Here is a 15,272-nt window from a genome sequence, read left to right as displayed (position 1 = left end):
CAACCAGATCCCTTTGCCATTACATAACTTCCCAATCTGATAAAAAAAAAAATTACTACTACTTTTATACTTAAATTTAATCTCCTTGTCCTAGTAATTTACCTTTGCTAACATCCACTAGCTTCTAGCTGGATCTAAATCCTTTACTTCTAGTCTTTATCTAATTTCCTTGATGTGAGTACAGATCATTGATTAAAGGAACAAGTATGTTAAAATAGCCCTTCAGGAAGACACTAGTAAATATACAGTATAACGAAGCGCTCATCAGCATGCCACATTCTGCTATTGTCTTCCATGAGTTTTGACATTTGAAATAAATAATGCTAGCAATGACTCTTATACATCTGTCACCTGCCCTCACTGTAAGCAACTGGCCTTGGAATTATTCTCCACAATTGCTAGAGCAACAAATGAGATCACCATAGTGGAGTCCCTGAGCTGGGGTAGGTTTTGGGTATTCCAAAGAAATAAGAGATGTGGACCCCTCTAGAAGTTGCGGACTAAATACAAAAAGCAGAAATTGGCAAGAAAGCCTCCCCTTTTGGAGGAAAGACTCCTCTCTTGTAGCTAATTTGTATGTCTGTCTAGGAAGTGAGGGCATCAGAGCTGAGATCTTTCTATATCACCACCTCTGCCTCACCGGACATGACAAATACATTCATTCCACTTGACTGTGAGTGGAAGCATGTCTGGTTCCAGAATTCTGGGTGATTACAGGACAAGTGTTTGTCTTCCACCTATGCATGGCCTTTTCAATCTGGGATTTATCCTAATGACCTTCATGCAGAGTGAGCCAACTGTGAGCTTCCCCTCATTAAGAGACTCCCAGCTCCATTAACATTTTCTAAGCCCCCACTAGCCTCTCCCAGCATGTAAGCTATTTGGCAGTTGTGGAAATTACCTTGCTCACATGGTGAGTCTGAACTCCCAAGGGCTTCTCCCTCACTGTCCATGTTTTCATTAAGGTGAGCATGGCCAAGGTTTTCCTAACGCACCAGAGCTGCTTCTCCACACCAGAGATGAAGAACTGAAGCCCGCAGCATCTCACAGAAATGTGGAATGGCTGTTTTACTGCCTCACTTGTGACAGGAGCTCCTGGCATGTATGAGGCTATGATCAGAATTTCCCTTCCATCCTCTCTGTGGCTCTGGAGCATTTGCTGTTGCCTACAAAGTAGAGAGGAAGAAGGGCCCATTTCTTAGAGTCATTCTAGAACTTTTAATTGTGTTTCTCTTTAGTCATGTGCTAAAGGAATACGTGCCAACAGCCAAGCTACCCAGCATCACAGGAACAGCTAGGTGATTCTCTGAGCAGAAATAGTGTGTGTCTAGAGTCTTTCTTTCACCATGATATGCTCCAAATGCATTGCTTTCCTCTATCTGCCTTTCCTTGCAATTTGACTATAGGATATTAAAATCATCTGCTGTCTTTGTAATATGTTGCTCAGCCCACCAAACATCTACCAGTTTCCCCTCCAGCCTCAAGTGCTCACTCAAGGGACTTAAAGGACAGCTTCTTTCTGCCTTGCTTTTCTGGTAGCAAGATTGAGAGCCGCATATTGTTCACTCTCTTGCCTTCCCTTTCCCAGAGGAAGGTGATGTCAAGATGCCACTGACAAGCAAAGAAGAAGAGAAAAGGCGCATCGCGGAACTGGGGCGTCCCATCCTGGGAGAACATACCAGGCTGGAGGTGATCATTGAAGAATCCTATGAATTCAAGGTATGTCCCCTATTGCCCCCATTCAAGAGGCTATTGAAGGTTGCTCACTATGTTGGCCTGAGCTGATAGAAAGAGGAGAAGATATAATTGGAGGCACTGGTTTATTCATTATAAGGCCTTTGAAGCCAAATTGGAATTAGGGAACTAGCATTGAACCAGAAAGTCCTATAAACAGCAGAGCCCAGGCCAAGGAAGTGACAGCTACTGCGACATAAGGGGAAAGGTGCGCCCAAAAGAAAGCCTTGGCTGAAGAGATAGCAAGGAGGACATAGGAGTGGATCTCAAGGGCTTCTTATGGATGGAAGAATCCAAACTCTTTGTAGGAGCTAAGAAATCTGTTCCAAGCAAAGCAAGAGGCTTTTGCTTCAGAAGGGGGATAGTATGGAGCATCCCATTGACAAGCTCTCGTTTGCAGTCACTCTCAACAGATGGGAAAGCCTTTTACAGTCCTTGCCATAATGAAGAGTAGTGCCTGCAACCATAGAGTTTATACTTGAGCTGATGGAAACTAGAGGCCCAATTTCCCAGGTGATAAAAGTCATTCTTTTTAAAAGTTTATATATGGGCCTTGGAGTGAGCTGAAGACCTGAAGTGAAACTTCCTGTCCAGTCCTGTACTAATCCCTTAGGACCCCTCCCCCCATTATTTCCTACCCCACCCTGAACATTTGAGAAGGCCTTCAGTGGAGCCACTTCAGGGGGATACAATCAGGTGTCGTCCAATTATAAGCCCAGAGAAGAGCAGTATTTTCCCTACTTATATTTCACAATCAGGCTCTGAGCCTGCCTATAAAGAGACAGACAGAATCAAACTGAATGTTCCAAACTGGAAAATCAGGAGCCATTAATTTAGAAGCTGCAGTATTTTTTAACCTGGGATTTATATATATATGTCCTCTTTTCCTTTACCTAGGAGGTTCACTATTTTTTAGCTCACAAACTGTAGTGCTTGATAGGACACAGGTAAAAAGTGTCTTTGTAATAGAAATGGACATTTTTAAAGATAAGAGTGCAATTAAACTTTCTCTTTCAGGCCACTGAGGAAGTTAAGTCTTTCTGCCACTCATTCCCATAGAAAGAGAAGATGGGGAAACACATTAGAAGTGAGGCTTTCTGTGCAGACCCTGACCATAAGAACCTTGACTCTGTTTTTTTTTTCTTGTACATCCAGGGATGGAATATTTATCTGTTCCTTGTAATCCCAGCAGAACAGTCATCTCAAACCACCTTTTCTTATTGGACAGATTTGTTGAGGTTTAGTCCAGGTGGTATCCAATCACACTCTTCCTGTATCAAAGAGCCTTGCACCAATTGCTGCAGTAGAGATTCAGTAGTTTAGCATTTCTGGAACAAGATTGTCATGACCCTTCCCCGAGATTTCATGGAGAATTGTGCATTCTCCCATTTATGAGACAATCCCAGCCTGCCCAGCTTTGCACCCATAAGAGGAAGAACAAGCCTCATAGCTTCCGTAGGAAGCATTGGGCTGGGTAAGTCTTCCAGAAAGAAGAACTTTCTTGATATGAATCCCTATCTGGTTATCACTCCAACAATCTGAGCATCAGAAAGTCCTCAAATCTATTTACAGAAGTCCAGTTGTTTGGTTCACATACCTTCCTAGAATACTATCCCAGATTATTTGTTCTCTTCTCCTTCAAGTTAATTAGCAGGGCTACCATTAACACCTAAAGGGCACCCTCAGGGCATGTTTCTGAAGTACCCTCAGGTATCAACTGTGATATCATATTCCACTTATATTATATTCCATTTTATTACTCTCTTAAGAAACTTCTTTTAATAGAATATAGCTGAAGAATTTGTTCAAGGTTCCTAGCACTACATTACAAACTTAAATCTGGGTAACATCTCACATAACCCTCTGTTTTGCTAAGGAGATCTTACTTGCTTTGTTATGAGTGAGAGTGAGGCTTTGCTAAGGCCTCTCAAAGTCTCTGACTGTGTAGTGTAGTGGAGAGCTGATCACTGGAATTGAGGAATCCTCCAGGCAAATAGAGGAGTACATTGTCCAACTTCAGGCATCTGAACTTCAAACTCATCATTATTCACTCAGCTTGCTCCCATAGGTCAAAGAAGGACACGAATGCAAATTAAGCCTTAACAGAATCTTGGCGCTATCTCTAGGGTTAATATGAATTACTCTGTACCACAGAAATCTAATGATTGAGTTTAGCTTTATCTTAAAAAATGTGTTCTTTAGCAAGATCTTTCATGAGGAAGTCTATGTTCAGCTGTTAAAAGAGTGTTCGACCGTTTTTCTCCCAGGTGATAGGATTCACTGTCTTGGTTTCAATTCAAAGAGTGCCCCTGAGTTTCCATTACATTTAGGAAAAATCGAGGTCATTGCTGGCTATATTCCACACAGCACTTTGAATTGGCATCAACCAAGATGCCCGGAGTGCTTGATGAGATGTGGCTGAGTTGGGAGAGAAAAGACAGATGCTTGTCATGTGGTTCAACTTGTGCCCAAGAGCAGTGACTATTACAGCTGTTATCAGGAGCACCAGCAGTTTTCTACACAAGGCTAGCAGCTGAAAGGTCACCACCCTAAGGACATACAATCCAGCCAAGAATAATGTTACAAACATAGAGTGAGCCAATCAGAGAAGGGCCCTTTCATGTTTATTATCTTCTCAATGTTTCAAGTCAGTTCTAATGTCTCTTCTTGAACTAACATGCCTGATATTATAAATTGGATTTGGCCTCTCATACGAGCCCTCAGATCACATTTTCCTCAATACTATGTAGCTGATAATATGCTCTCTCTCAAGCCACAGTCAATGTAGTACACTGCATGAAACATGTATAGATGTTAACCCAATACCTGTTTTTTCTGCCTCTTTGCAACTAGTGGAAATGCTAGGATGCTCTGGCAGTAAGTGTGAATGTTCTGTAGAACAGTCAATGTAGTCGTTTGTTAGAGAAGAGCAACCTCAATGTCCTGGAAATTACCCTTTTTCTTGTAGTTTGCCATGATTTGTAGTAGCGTTTTGAGTGTAACCATTTATTTCATTTTCCTCATGACCACTTGGCTGTTACAGCGACTGGATTTAGAAAGCTAGAGTGCTAATTGTACAAAACTAAGTGTTTACCAAGTCCTAAGGAAAAATACAGAGCATACTGCTCAGGGCTAGAAAAGCAGAGAAAAATCAGCGAAAGGCTATTAGCCATATGCCCTAAACCATTGGGATTGATCTGTATTTGTTTGTCTTTTCTTGATTTGCTACAGGAGTAGGGTGAGAATGGAATTCTCTAATAGCCCTGAGGCTGACCACACTAATACCTCAAGGAAAATAACATTTATTCATGATCATGCAGCAAGTAGCTGAGACTGTTACCTGGTTACATTTTACTGACAAAAAAAGAGGGAGAAAAAGACTTTGGCATTAGTACATATGGAATGTCAAGCAGGGCCTATGTCCAGTCAGTTGCAGGCAGTGTACAACAGCAGGTAGAGAAGCAAGTTCACAAAGCACTGGAGGGGAAGGGATGGGCCTTCACAACAGCTATTATTCTAAGCACTCAGGGTATTCTTTATTGGCTTTTAGTCTGTGAAGGAGGCTTGTCTTTGCTTCAAAGAAGTTTCTGTTTTCAAGTAAGGAATATGCTTGTTTTGCATAATCACAGAAGTGTTTGATGTCAGTGCTGTTGTTCGAAGCCTAACATCTGCTACCCTCTTTATGTAACTGAGGTTTCCAAATCAACAAGCTCTTAGATTTCCTGAGGCCTCAACAAGCTCGGCAGTCTTCATCTTTTTCCTTTCCACCTTTCTAGAACACCGTGGACAAACTCATTAAGAAGACAAACCTGGCCATTGTGGTGGGGACAAACAGCTGGAGAGAACAGTTCATTGAAGCTATCACTGTCAGTGCTGGTAAGTGCCTTGCTCAGCATGGTGGAAATTACAATGGGCCAATCTCAGCTATGGTTTCCTACTCTGCCACTTGGTCCTGTGGCAAAGCCCCCAAAGTGGCAGGATCCAGAGAAATAAATGCATGTGTTGCTTGTATGCGCATCTTAGAGACTCCAGGAGGTTATCCAGAAGGCTCATGTTTTCATACGTGCCTTTCTTTTCCAGCTAGACTGCCCTTCTTCCTGGTAATAGATCAACTTGAAGCCTTTGTCTCTAAATTCACTGCTAGCCAATCATGGGGCTAAATTCCCTAGACATGGAGAAGTGAAGGTCAAAATGAAAGGCTCAAAAAGAAAGAAAATGTAAACTGGGTACCAGTGGCTCAAGCCTGTAAATCCTAACTACTTAGTGTCACCAGACAGAGGTGAGGTTTAGTGACGCTTCCCTTTAAATGTGGAAACTTTTCACTTAGGGTCCTTGACTTTGATCACAGATTAAGAATTTCTGGACAAGTCACAATGGTAAGAAAACTTGGCAGAGCCCTATTGAGTAGATAAACAAGCAGGGAAGCAGACAGACAAAAAAGGAGACAAACAGAAGGAGAGGGGCACACTCCAGCAGAGTGTGGGTGCTCTCATAGGGAGATAGAGATACAGAGAGACAAACACACAGACACACAGACAAACACACAGACAAACACACACACACACACACACACACACACACACACACACACACACACACACACACACACACACACACACACACACACACACACACACACACACACACACACACACACACACACACACACACACACACACACACACACACACACACACACAAGGAGAAACCCAGAGAGACACACACAGCTCCTTGGGCTCTTGGGGTATTTATAGGGTAAAGGCAGGGGGTCTGACTTTAAGTTATGTAAAGCTAGGTGCTTTGTCTTTGCTCTAATCACACCATATTATTTTCTGAGTTTCCAGGCAAAATACAATCCTCTCATAAAATAGATCCTTATCCTTGAAGCAAGGAGGTGTCTTAGGTGCCTAGCTATCTACATTTTGGGGCAACTTGTCAGACAGCTGTTAGTCCTTGGGTGAGAAATGCATCTCTCGGGAAAGAATGCATTCCGTTGTCTCTCTTTGAAGCAAAGATAACATTTCTAAGTTTCTGAATACCATATTTCTGAGTTGCCTTCACCAGGCCTCAGTTGCCTTAAGTTATCCTGCTTCACTGAAGAGGTTAAACTGATGATCATAGTTCAAAGCCAGAATGGGCAGGAAAGTATTATCGCCAATTAACCATTATCTCCAGTTAACTCGTATCTCCAAGCAACCATCAAAAAGCTAGAAGTGGAGCTGTGGCTGAATGATAAAGTGCCAGCCGTGAACAGAAAAAGCTAAGGGACAGAGCTCAGGCTCTGAGTTCCAGCCCTACTACCAGTTCAGAAGAAAGAAAACAAAAGAAGAAATTAAGTCACATTTATCAACACCATCTGCATCATCTTAGACTCTCTTCAACAGCATTGAACACATAAGTACTTGTACTGGCTTTGGAAAATACAAATAGTACATTCTGTTTCTTCCTGTGTGAGCAAAGTGCAGGTTTTTTACTTAGGAAAAGTTCTGCAAAATTAAGTGGTTTTGAAACTTAAGGAATTGGGGACATGAGGGAATTACATCTAGAAAGCATTGTTCCCTACCTGAATGGTCAAACATTGTCCACTCTGTGTCATAGCACTAGACAGAAGTTAAGTCATTGTTCAAGACTCATGAACTCAGTCCTCGCTGGGGTAGGTTTTCAGTTCTTTTGCTTGATCTACCCTGGTTCTTTCTCTTTTAAAATCTCCATAGTCTTATCTTCCACAGCTAGAGTTTTTTAAATAGTGATTCCTAAGAGGTAAAATTGGGAAACTTTGTCACTAGTAGTCAGGCCATGACTTCTACAACAACCCTTCTTTTCAATCTGCCATAGGATAATTTGACAGATCTCCCAACTGCTATGGGAGCAGAGGGCAATAAAAAGTTGTCTGCCTGTTTACTAGTAGTGCTTTTTATAACCATGTTATGATTTCTTGCAATTGAATATACAATAGGAATTTACAAGCAGTAAATGGCAGAAAATCTGCCTGGGAGAGTGGATTAACTCCTCATTTATGGCTTATGTTTTTCTATAAATCTAAGATAAGCATCTAAGGTGCGAACTACCCTCCCTCCCTCTATAAAGAGAGAGCTAAACAGGTAAAACTGTTGGTGAGACTAATAGAAGAAAACTTAAAAATGAACAAATCACCTGAGCTCATGTTTGTAATCCTAGCTATGCAAGAGGCTGAGATCTTCATGGTTCTAAGCCAGCTAGGCAGAAAAGTTCATGAAACTCTTACCTCCAATTAACTATCCAAAGACACTGTAAGTGGAGGTGTGGCTCAAGTAGTAGAGCACCATCCTGGAGCAAAAAAAAAAAAAAAAAGCAAAGGGAGACTACCCCAACCTGGAATTTAAGCCCCAGTACCAGCACATACATATATACACACGCATACAAAAAAAGAAATTGTTTTAAGCAATTTGGCATATTAGAACTGAACCATGAAAGCAACATAAACCTCATAAAGAACCATTCCTAATAGTTTCCAAGTGTCCTTTGGCTATAGATATGTGAGCATTTGTGTAATGACATGTACTGGTCATCATTAATTCATTTTGTGATACATTCCTTGGTAAAAAAAAAAATTAAAGCACTACATAATAGTGAATGAATCAGATATATGTTCCTGCGTGGACAAATCTTATATTCTAGTCTAGAGGAAAAATAAGCGAAACAAATAAGTTATAATAAAGTGCATGTATGATGGCAAGAGTCATGGAGAACACCAAGGCTGAAGAGAGAAATGAGTGCATAGAAGCTGCAGTTTTAGACAGTGGACAAGATGAACCCATCAATAGACATTTGAAGGCCCAATTTGCTTTCAAGCATTGGAGTCATTTTATATTGACTCAGACACACGCTTTTGCAACTTTCTGACCATGACAAATACTTTTTGACCAGTGTGTGTGCCAATAGAAAGAGCATTTTTAAATCGTAGAATGAGATTATACCTGTCCCAAAGGTCAAAGTCATACATTTGTGTGTGTCCTAACAGGTGTATAGAAACAATGAAGAAGATGCTAATACTTCTGTCCTTATAAGAGATGGACTTTCACATACTATTCTAAACTAAATCTTCCATAAAGTCCATGAAGTGGAAATGGTGATTATCTTTATTATATGGGATCCCAGTCTCATAGAAACCACCTATCTTTGGAAGATAGCCTGAGCCCTGATGTACCAAAAACTGTCCTTAAGAGAGAAATCTCAATTTGAGAAAAATTGCATACCACATCTGTCTTATGAACAGAAACTGGCTTTGGCCTTTTCACCTCTCCTGGTACCATGGTATAATCATTCTCTAATGAGTCTAACTCCTGCCCAAACATTTTGAAAAACTGTTCATTCAGAACTTCTCACCCACTCCTATTAGGGTGAGTGTGCATCATATATATATATATATATATATATGTATGTATATATATATAATGTTATACATGTCTAAAGGAATGCATAGAGACAGACACACTACTTAGAAATATTTGTAATTTGTTGAGTAAATTTACCTTACCATTTTGAGAGGTACAGTATCAAAAAAAATAAACACATAGTTTATGGGCTCTGAATTACATTAAATTACATGAAAGGCATTTTCAAAAGCTCAATGTTTGTCATTATGATTGAATTTAAGTGTCTACAGAATATTAATATTCCCAGGTTATTAAACAGACAATATAATTGTAAAGCAGCATTTATTAAAGATAGCCTTTCAGTAGATTTTAAGATTTCATGGTTAAATAGTTGAGAATCAGAAAGATTTGCCTTATTAAAAATATTAAATTGCCTTTGAAGGGCTCCACTGAGAGTTTTCTTCCTAAGCAATTTTCTGTGCAAAATTGAGTCTGTATATCTTGCCAAACAAAAGCAGTGATTTTGTAAATAGGATTTGGCTTTTCTTTCTCAATGACGGTATCTGAGCTAGTTTCAAGGTATCCCTCCCACAGTTCTGTTCCATGTTTTTCTTGCATTTCATAGCTCAGTACCTGACCCTGTTATGATTGCACATTGCTGTGAACCAAGTTCTTAAAGCTCAATATTTGAGGAGTTAAAAGGGCTTAGAAGACCCCAGAGATTAGGAAGGGATTAAATAGTCAGGTCCCAGTGATTCTCCTTCTGTTGCTTCCTGGGATGAACATCAGAAGCAGTGGTGTGAAGCAGTTAAAGGGCTGTCAGAAACCTTGCAAGGCCACACCAGTGCTTTTAGGATGTGGCAGCACTGACATTCACACTTGTTGCTATCCAACTCGAGTTTTCCCCTGTGCCTTCTTTCTAGTATCTCCCCCAGTGTGAAACTCATGGATTAGCTATGAGAAATCATGTGCCAGCTAGGATACCAGGGGAAACTGGTATCAGAGCAGCAGGCAAACATATAGCTGGATAACGATAACCAGGATACCAGTGCCAATTCCACCATCACCATAGTGTTGCTCTTCACTGAAACCTTGAGCTGTAATGTAGCAAAGAGTCATTGCAAGGCTGGTTTTGGAAGCTATTGGGAGGTTGAGTCTCAGCCCCTCCAAAAACTTCCTGGGTAACTTTGGGCAGACTAGTTTACCTCAGGAATCTAGTTTTTCCCATAAGGAAAATCGAGATAAATCTGTCTCACTCATATAGTTACTATAATATTAATTAAGGCAAGGAATCTTTGCACAGCCCATCTATTCATTCAGATACCAAAATTGTTGTTTGGTAGGGAAATCAATTATACTGAAGATTCTATAACCAAAATTTGTATACATTTTGTACATTCAGCTTAATTACTGTAGGCAAACCAGCCAAGTAGCTCGGAGTTGTTTCACTGGGAGTACTAAACATGCAGTTTCACATACTGTGACTCAAAAAAGACACTGTAACTTGCTCAAGAAGAAAAACTGCTAAGGGGTAGTGTTGGGGTACAGGTCAGCCAAGGATGACCTCCAGGCTGAAGTTTGCACTCACTGTTCCTGGTACCAGAGTGCACACACAAACAAATGCTCACATATGTGCATGCTAACATGTAGAACATGAGTATTCAGATGCACACAAACATGCATGCATACATGAAAATACACAGGAACACATATACACATCTATATCACATATATGCATACACACATATACACAGACACCTCTGCAGGCATACAAAGACAAGCATTCACAAAACATGTACCCACAGAAAAATGTGCATATACCTTCCTGAAATGGCATCTATTCACTTAGGTATTTGAGATGGAGCTTGAAACATATAATATTTTTCTTTAGTATGTATTCTCTCCTTAGAATCTACTCTGCAGTTCCTTGGGGAGGATGCTAGTCAATTCCCTGGAGAACCAAGGGAAGTGTTTTCCTCACTACCTTGTGGGCTTCTGCTGCCAGTGATTTGTAAAGAAATACAACCCACTGGCATCTATTTCACTTGATAATTTAAAATTCACAAAAATATTGTTCTGAAATCTTTTACATGGGCTTTGTGTGTGTATATATATATGCACACACACACATATATAAACAAAATACCTATGAGAATCTTCATAATGAAAAAAACACTCAAAAACGGCAATAGATGAAAGACTAAAGATAAGCCTACTAGCAATCTCGGTTCTGCCTCTTCACATAACCTTAGCCATGCATTTAATCTTTTTTGAATGTTCCATGATCAGGAGAATAAGAGGGTTAAATGAGGCAAGTTCTAAGAGAACATCCAATATTGAAAGCTAGGAGCTGTTTCTGTGGCTAATACATGCCTACAGCATCCCTTACAGCACCATGCCTCATGACCCATCTGATTTGGGCAGTGGACAGGGTGCCCTGCCTGCCAACCTGACTCGCCTATGCTCCGTGACTGTTCTCCTAAAATGAGACTCAAAGCAAGGCAACTGAATGAGGAAGATGCAGAAGTGCTTCATTTTCTTTCTGCCAAAGAAATACCCAAAGCAACTTCTACCATACAAAGGAAGACAGTTCCCACGAAGTGGGGCTGGTGCATGTAGCTGCCCTTTCTACCCACACCACTCCTCACAGGGGATTTCTGTGACCTGACTTCAGCTAAACAAACAGGTAGAGGACTGGCTCAGTTTGGGGATGCTGCTGATGTCAGTCCTTCACCCATGTAATTCTGGTAGAATAGCAAGTGCTGTCCATTAAAGTGCATATTATTTCATTTCAAAAGCTCCCAATTCAAAGTGTCCCTGAAGAGTAATTCATTTCAATAACTATTAACCCAAAGATTGAGCCCCCTCCAAACATCCTAAAAAATAAACATGGAAGCTCAAATGAGTTTTGAAGGATTGTCTTGCAATACAAGTAGGATCTTTCCAGATCTCCTCTGTTACTGAAACATATCATTGTGAAGGAATCTCCATTACTTAATGTGAGTGCACATATACAAGCACACATGCATATGCCATGGTTCTAAAAGACATTGGAACATACGTAATCCTATTTGTTTTTAAATCCATATGTACATGACAGATATATGTGCATATATATGTATTTGTAAATACTCAATTGTATGTGTGCAGGTTAAATGTATTGAGAGCATAAGAAAGGATGAGAGTGAAATTATGAGCAGTAGTCTAAGGCATTACTAGTCGGTATGCAGAACAAAGCTAGGGTCTCTATCAAGTTAAAAATCGCAGTCAGAAAAGCCAGGCGCTGGTGGCTCACGTCTGTAATCCTAGCTACTGAGGAGGCTGAGATCTGAGGATTGCGGTTCAAAGCCAGCCCGGGCAGGAAAGTCCATGAGACTCTTATCTCCAATAAACCACTAGAAAACCAGAAGTGGTACTGTGGCTCAAGTGGTAGAGCTTTCACCTTGAGCTGAAGAGTGCAGGGACAGCACCCAAGCCCAGAGTTCAAGCCCCACTACTGACAAAAAAAAAAAAATTGGCAGTCAGGAATCCAATGTATATCCTACAAAATTAAGAAGAGTGAGGAAGAAGTGGACAGGGTAGGGATGGTTGAGAATGTTGAAAGGGTTGACATTGATGAAGATACAGTGTATTCATAAGCGGCTTTGTTAAATGGTAACTCCTTTGTACAACTACTTAAACATAATTTTATTTTTAGTTTAAATGACAGTGGTATCAGGATAAAATGAATCTGAGACCTTCATCTCCCCACTTCTGAGCAAAGCAGGCCATCTACACAAGGGGAAGTGGACAAGAGGAGGGAAAGAAAGCAATTATGTTTTGGCCCCTGGATACATTTTAGCTGAATTTTGTAGAAAGAATATTGGCTTGTTGAGATTAGGGGGGTTTTTTTGTTATTTTTTTCCTCAAATTGCTTACAAAAATCTTGAGGAAAATGCTGTATAGAAGGAATGATTCAGCGCTCTTATTTATAAGCCTGAAGTCACATCTCTAATGCAGCTTTTGTCTGGAGAGAGCAGCTCAGCTCTGCAAACAATGCGCCATCACTGGATCCAGTAGCTCTTTTGTTGGCACAGGCTGCCGTCATGTGAATACAATTCTAGTGGTTGTTTACCAATCAATGCTAGAGACATAGGGGGGACTCTCCTCCCCAGGCAGGAGCTTTTGTACAATGCTTCTACTGGGGAGGAAACATTTCTGCACAATCTGACGAAATGGAGGAACCAACGTAGGTACCAACACACACACACACACACACACACACACACACACACACACACACACACACACACACACACACACACACACACACACACACACACACATTCCACAGGCAAAGAGGAGTCACATATAAGTAGCCAGCAACACTAATTCTTGCTGTTCACGGCCTGCTGTATTGATAAAGACCTTGTCATCCCAACCCTTTCAATGAAAAACCCACCTACCTCTTTGTGACACATACTTCCTTCATATATTATACACCCCTGCTTTGCCTTTGTCTGATCATTTCTGGCTGGGCTTTGTATCAAATGTCCCTATAGTGCATCTTACATCAGAATCCTGGCACAGACCTGGAAAACAGCTCACTGATGTGCTGCCTCCTTCTCTACTTTTTTTTTTCTTTCCGGTTCTAGCACTGGGGCTTGAACTCAGGACCTGAATAGTGTAATAGTGTCCCTTAGTTTTGTGGGTTCTTTTTTTCTTTGCTCAAGTTTTTTTTTTTGGCTAGCACTTTGCCTCTTGAACCATGGCTTCATTTCTAGCTTTTTTCTGGTTAATGGGAGATAAGGGTCTCCCAGACTTTACTGCCTGGTCTGGCTTTGAACCATGATGAGATCTAGGATCCAATGCCTAGAACTGTGTGTGGATATAAATTATTGATAGTGCCTGAGGAAGTGAGTGGTACTAATAAATTTACTCTTTTGTGTTCCTCCATTTCCTTTGAAGATTTACTAAAGAACAAGATGAGGAGTTCTTCCTGGACCTCTGTTACAGAACAGTGACCTGAACTATTTTTAGAATGCCCTCTGATACACTTAGTAGAAATTGTACTATGTCTTAACCAAATAAGGAAAATAAACCACAGACTTACTCATAAGGTCAGGGATAGTTATTTTTCAAGTAAGCCGCTTATATTGAAGAGAAGTTTGAAAACAGCCAGTGTAATGCAGGATCATTATTTATAAGATGCTGTAAAAAGCCACAGCAGACAGATAAACAACATTATCAATACCTACCTTAGTCTACCTGCCCTCTAAAGAAAATACTGAGTGGTGAGAGGAAAAGAGGATCTATCTGAATTCCATTAATGAGTTAATTCCCCTCCCCCATTCAGACTGTTCACTAAATATAAGTACATCACTGATCCTAAAAGGTCTCAACAGCACAAAAGAAAAATTTGCTTGTGCATAGGCCCATTTTCCACAGGAGAGAGGCCCAAAGGGATGGATGAGGTGCCTCACTGGAGGCTCTTGTTCCTCAGTGGAGTGCTTTGCTGACTGATGTCACTAAAAAAAAGTGACAGAAGTAGGAGCAAGCAGATGATGAGTGCCATGAGCAGCTGCAATCACTTTGTGTTGTGCACACCTAGGCCATGATTAGAATCTCAGATAGTCAACTTGCATCAGCACTTTACCAGCTCACAGAATGGCGTGATCAGATGAGAGTCCCTTCAGGTGGGTCTGGGTTCAGGAAAACACCCACAGGGGATGTTGTCACCACCTAAGGCTGGAGCCCTTGTTTGCTGTGCAGTGAGAAGGAATGTTTGCTAAAATGGGGAGAACCCTAATTCCCAGCAGGGAGATATAAACCAGTGCTAGAGGATACGAAAAAAAGATTGGAGGAAAATACCACTCCTTGGGAAGAATAAAGAATAAAGCCATTGATTCTCTGGAAGAGTGATTCCTTATTCTATGTGTTATAGATACAGAGTTAACTTAAAGAGGATAGTTATTTTGCAGTTACACTTTTCATAAAACAATAACAAAAATAAGTGTACCTTTTATCTGGGAAAAGACAATGTTTGCTGTATGAACTAGAGATTGTTCTTGATGAAAGCTAATGGATCTAGCTATTTTACTGAGGTTATAGAAAGAAGTTTAAATTTAGTGATACACTTAAGGCTTCCGAAACTTAAATCCTTCATTTCTAAAATGAAAAAAACAACAAAACCAAAACCCAATA

At 40.6% G+C, this 15,272-nt stretch overlaps 1 protein-coding gene across 17 annotated transcripts in view; it reads left to right on the top strand.

The window, feature by feature from the left end:
* Window positions 1–15,272, top strand: part of Slc8a1 (solute carrier family 8 member A1) — a 359,713-nt gene that overhangs the window by 299,865 nt on the left and 44,576 nt on the right. For all 17 annotated transcript variants that reach the window (XM_070025458.1, XM_070025453.1, XM_070025455.1 and 14 more), the window contains 2 exons: window positions 1,589–1,719; window positions 5,511–5,610. In XM_070025458.1, the coding sequence (XP_069881559.1) occupies window positions 1,589–1,719; window positions 5,511–5,610 (231 nt within the window). The remainder of the gene's footprint in view (window positions 1–1,588; window positions 1,720–5,510; window positions 5,611–15,272) is intronic.

This window comes from Dipodomys merriami, unplaced genomic scaffold, assembly GCF_024711535.1.
Source record: "Dipodomys merriami isolate MVZ:Mamm:240054 unplaced genomic scaffold, mDipMer1.0.p SCAF_17, whole genome shotgun sequence".
Taxonomy (NCBI): Eukaryota; Metazoa; Chordata; class Mammalia; order Rodentia; family Heteromyidae; genus Dipodomys; species Dipodomys merriami.
The sequence above is the reverse complement of the archived record's forward strand: the minus strand, read 5'-3'. Positions and strand labels throughout refer to the sequence as shown.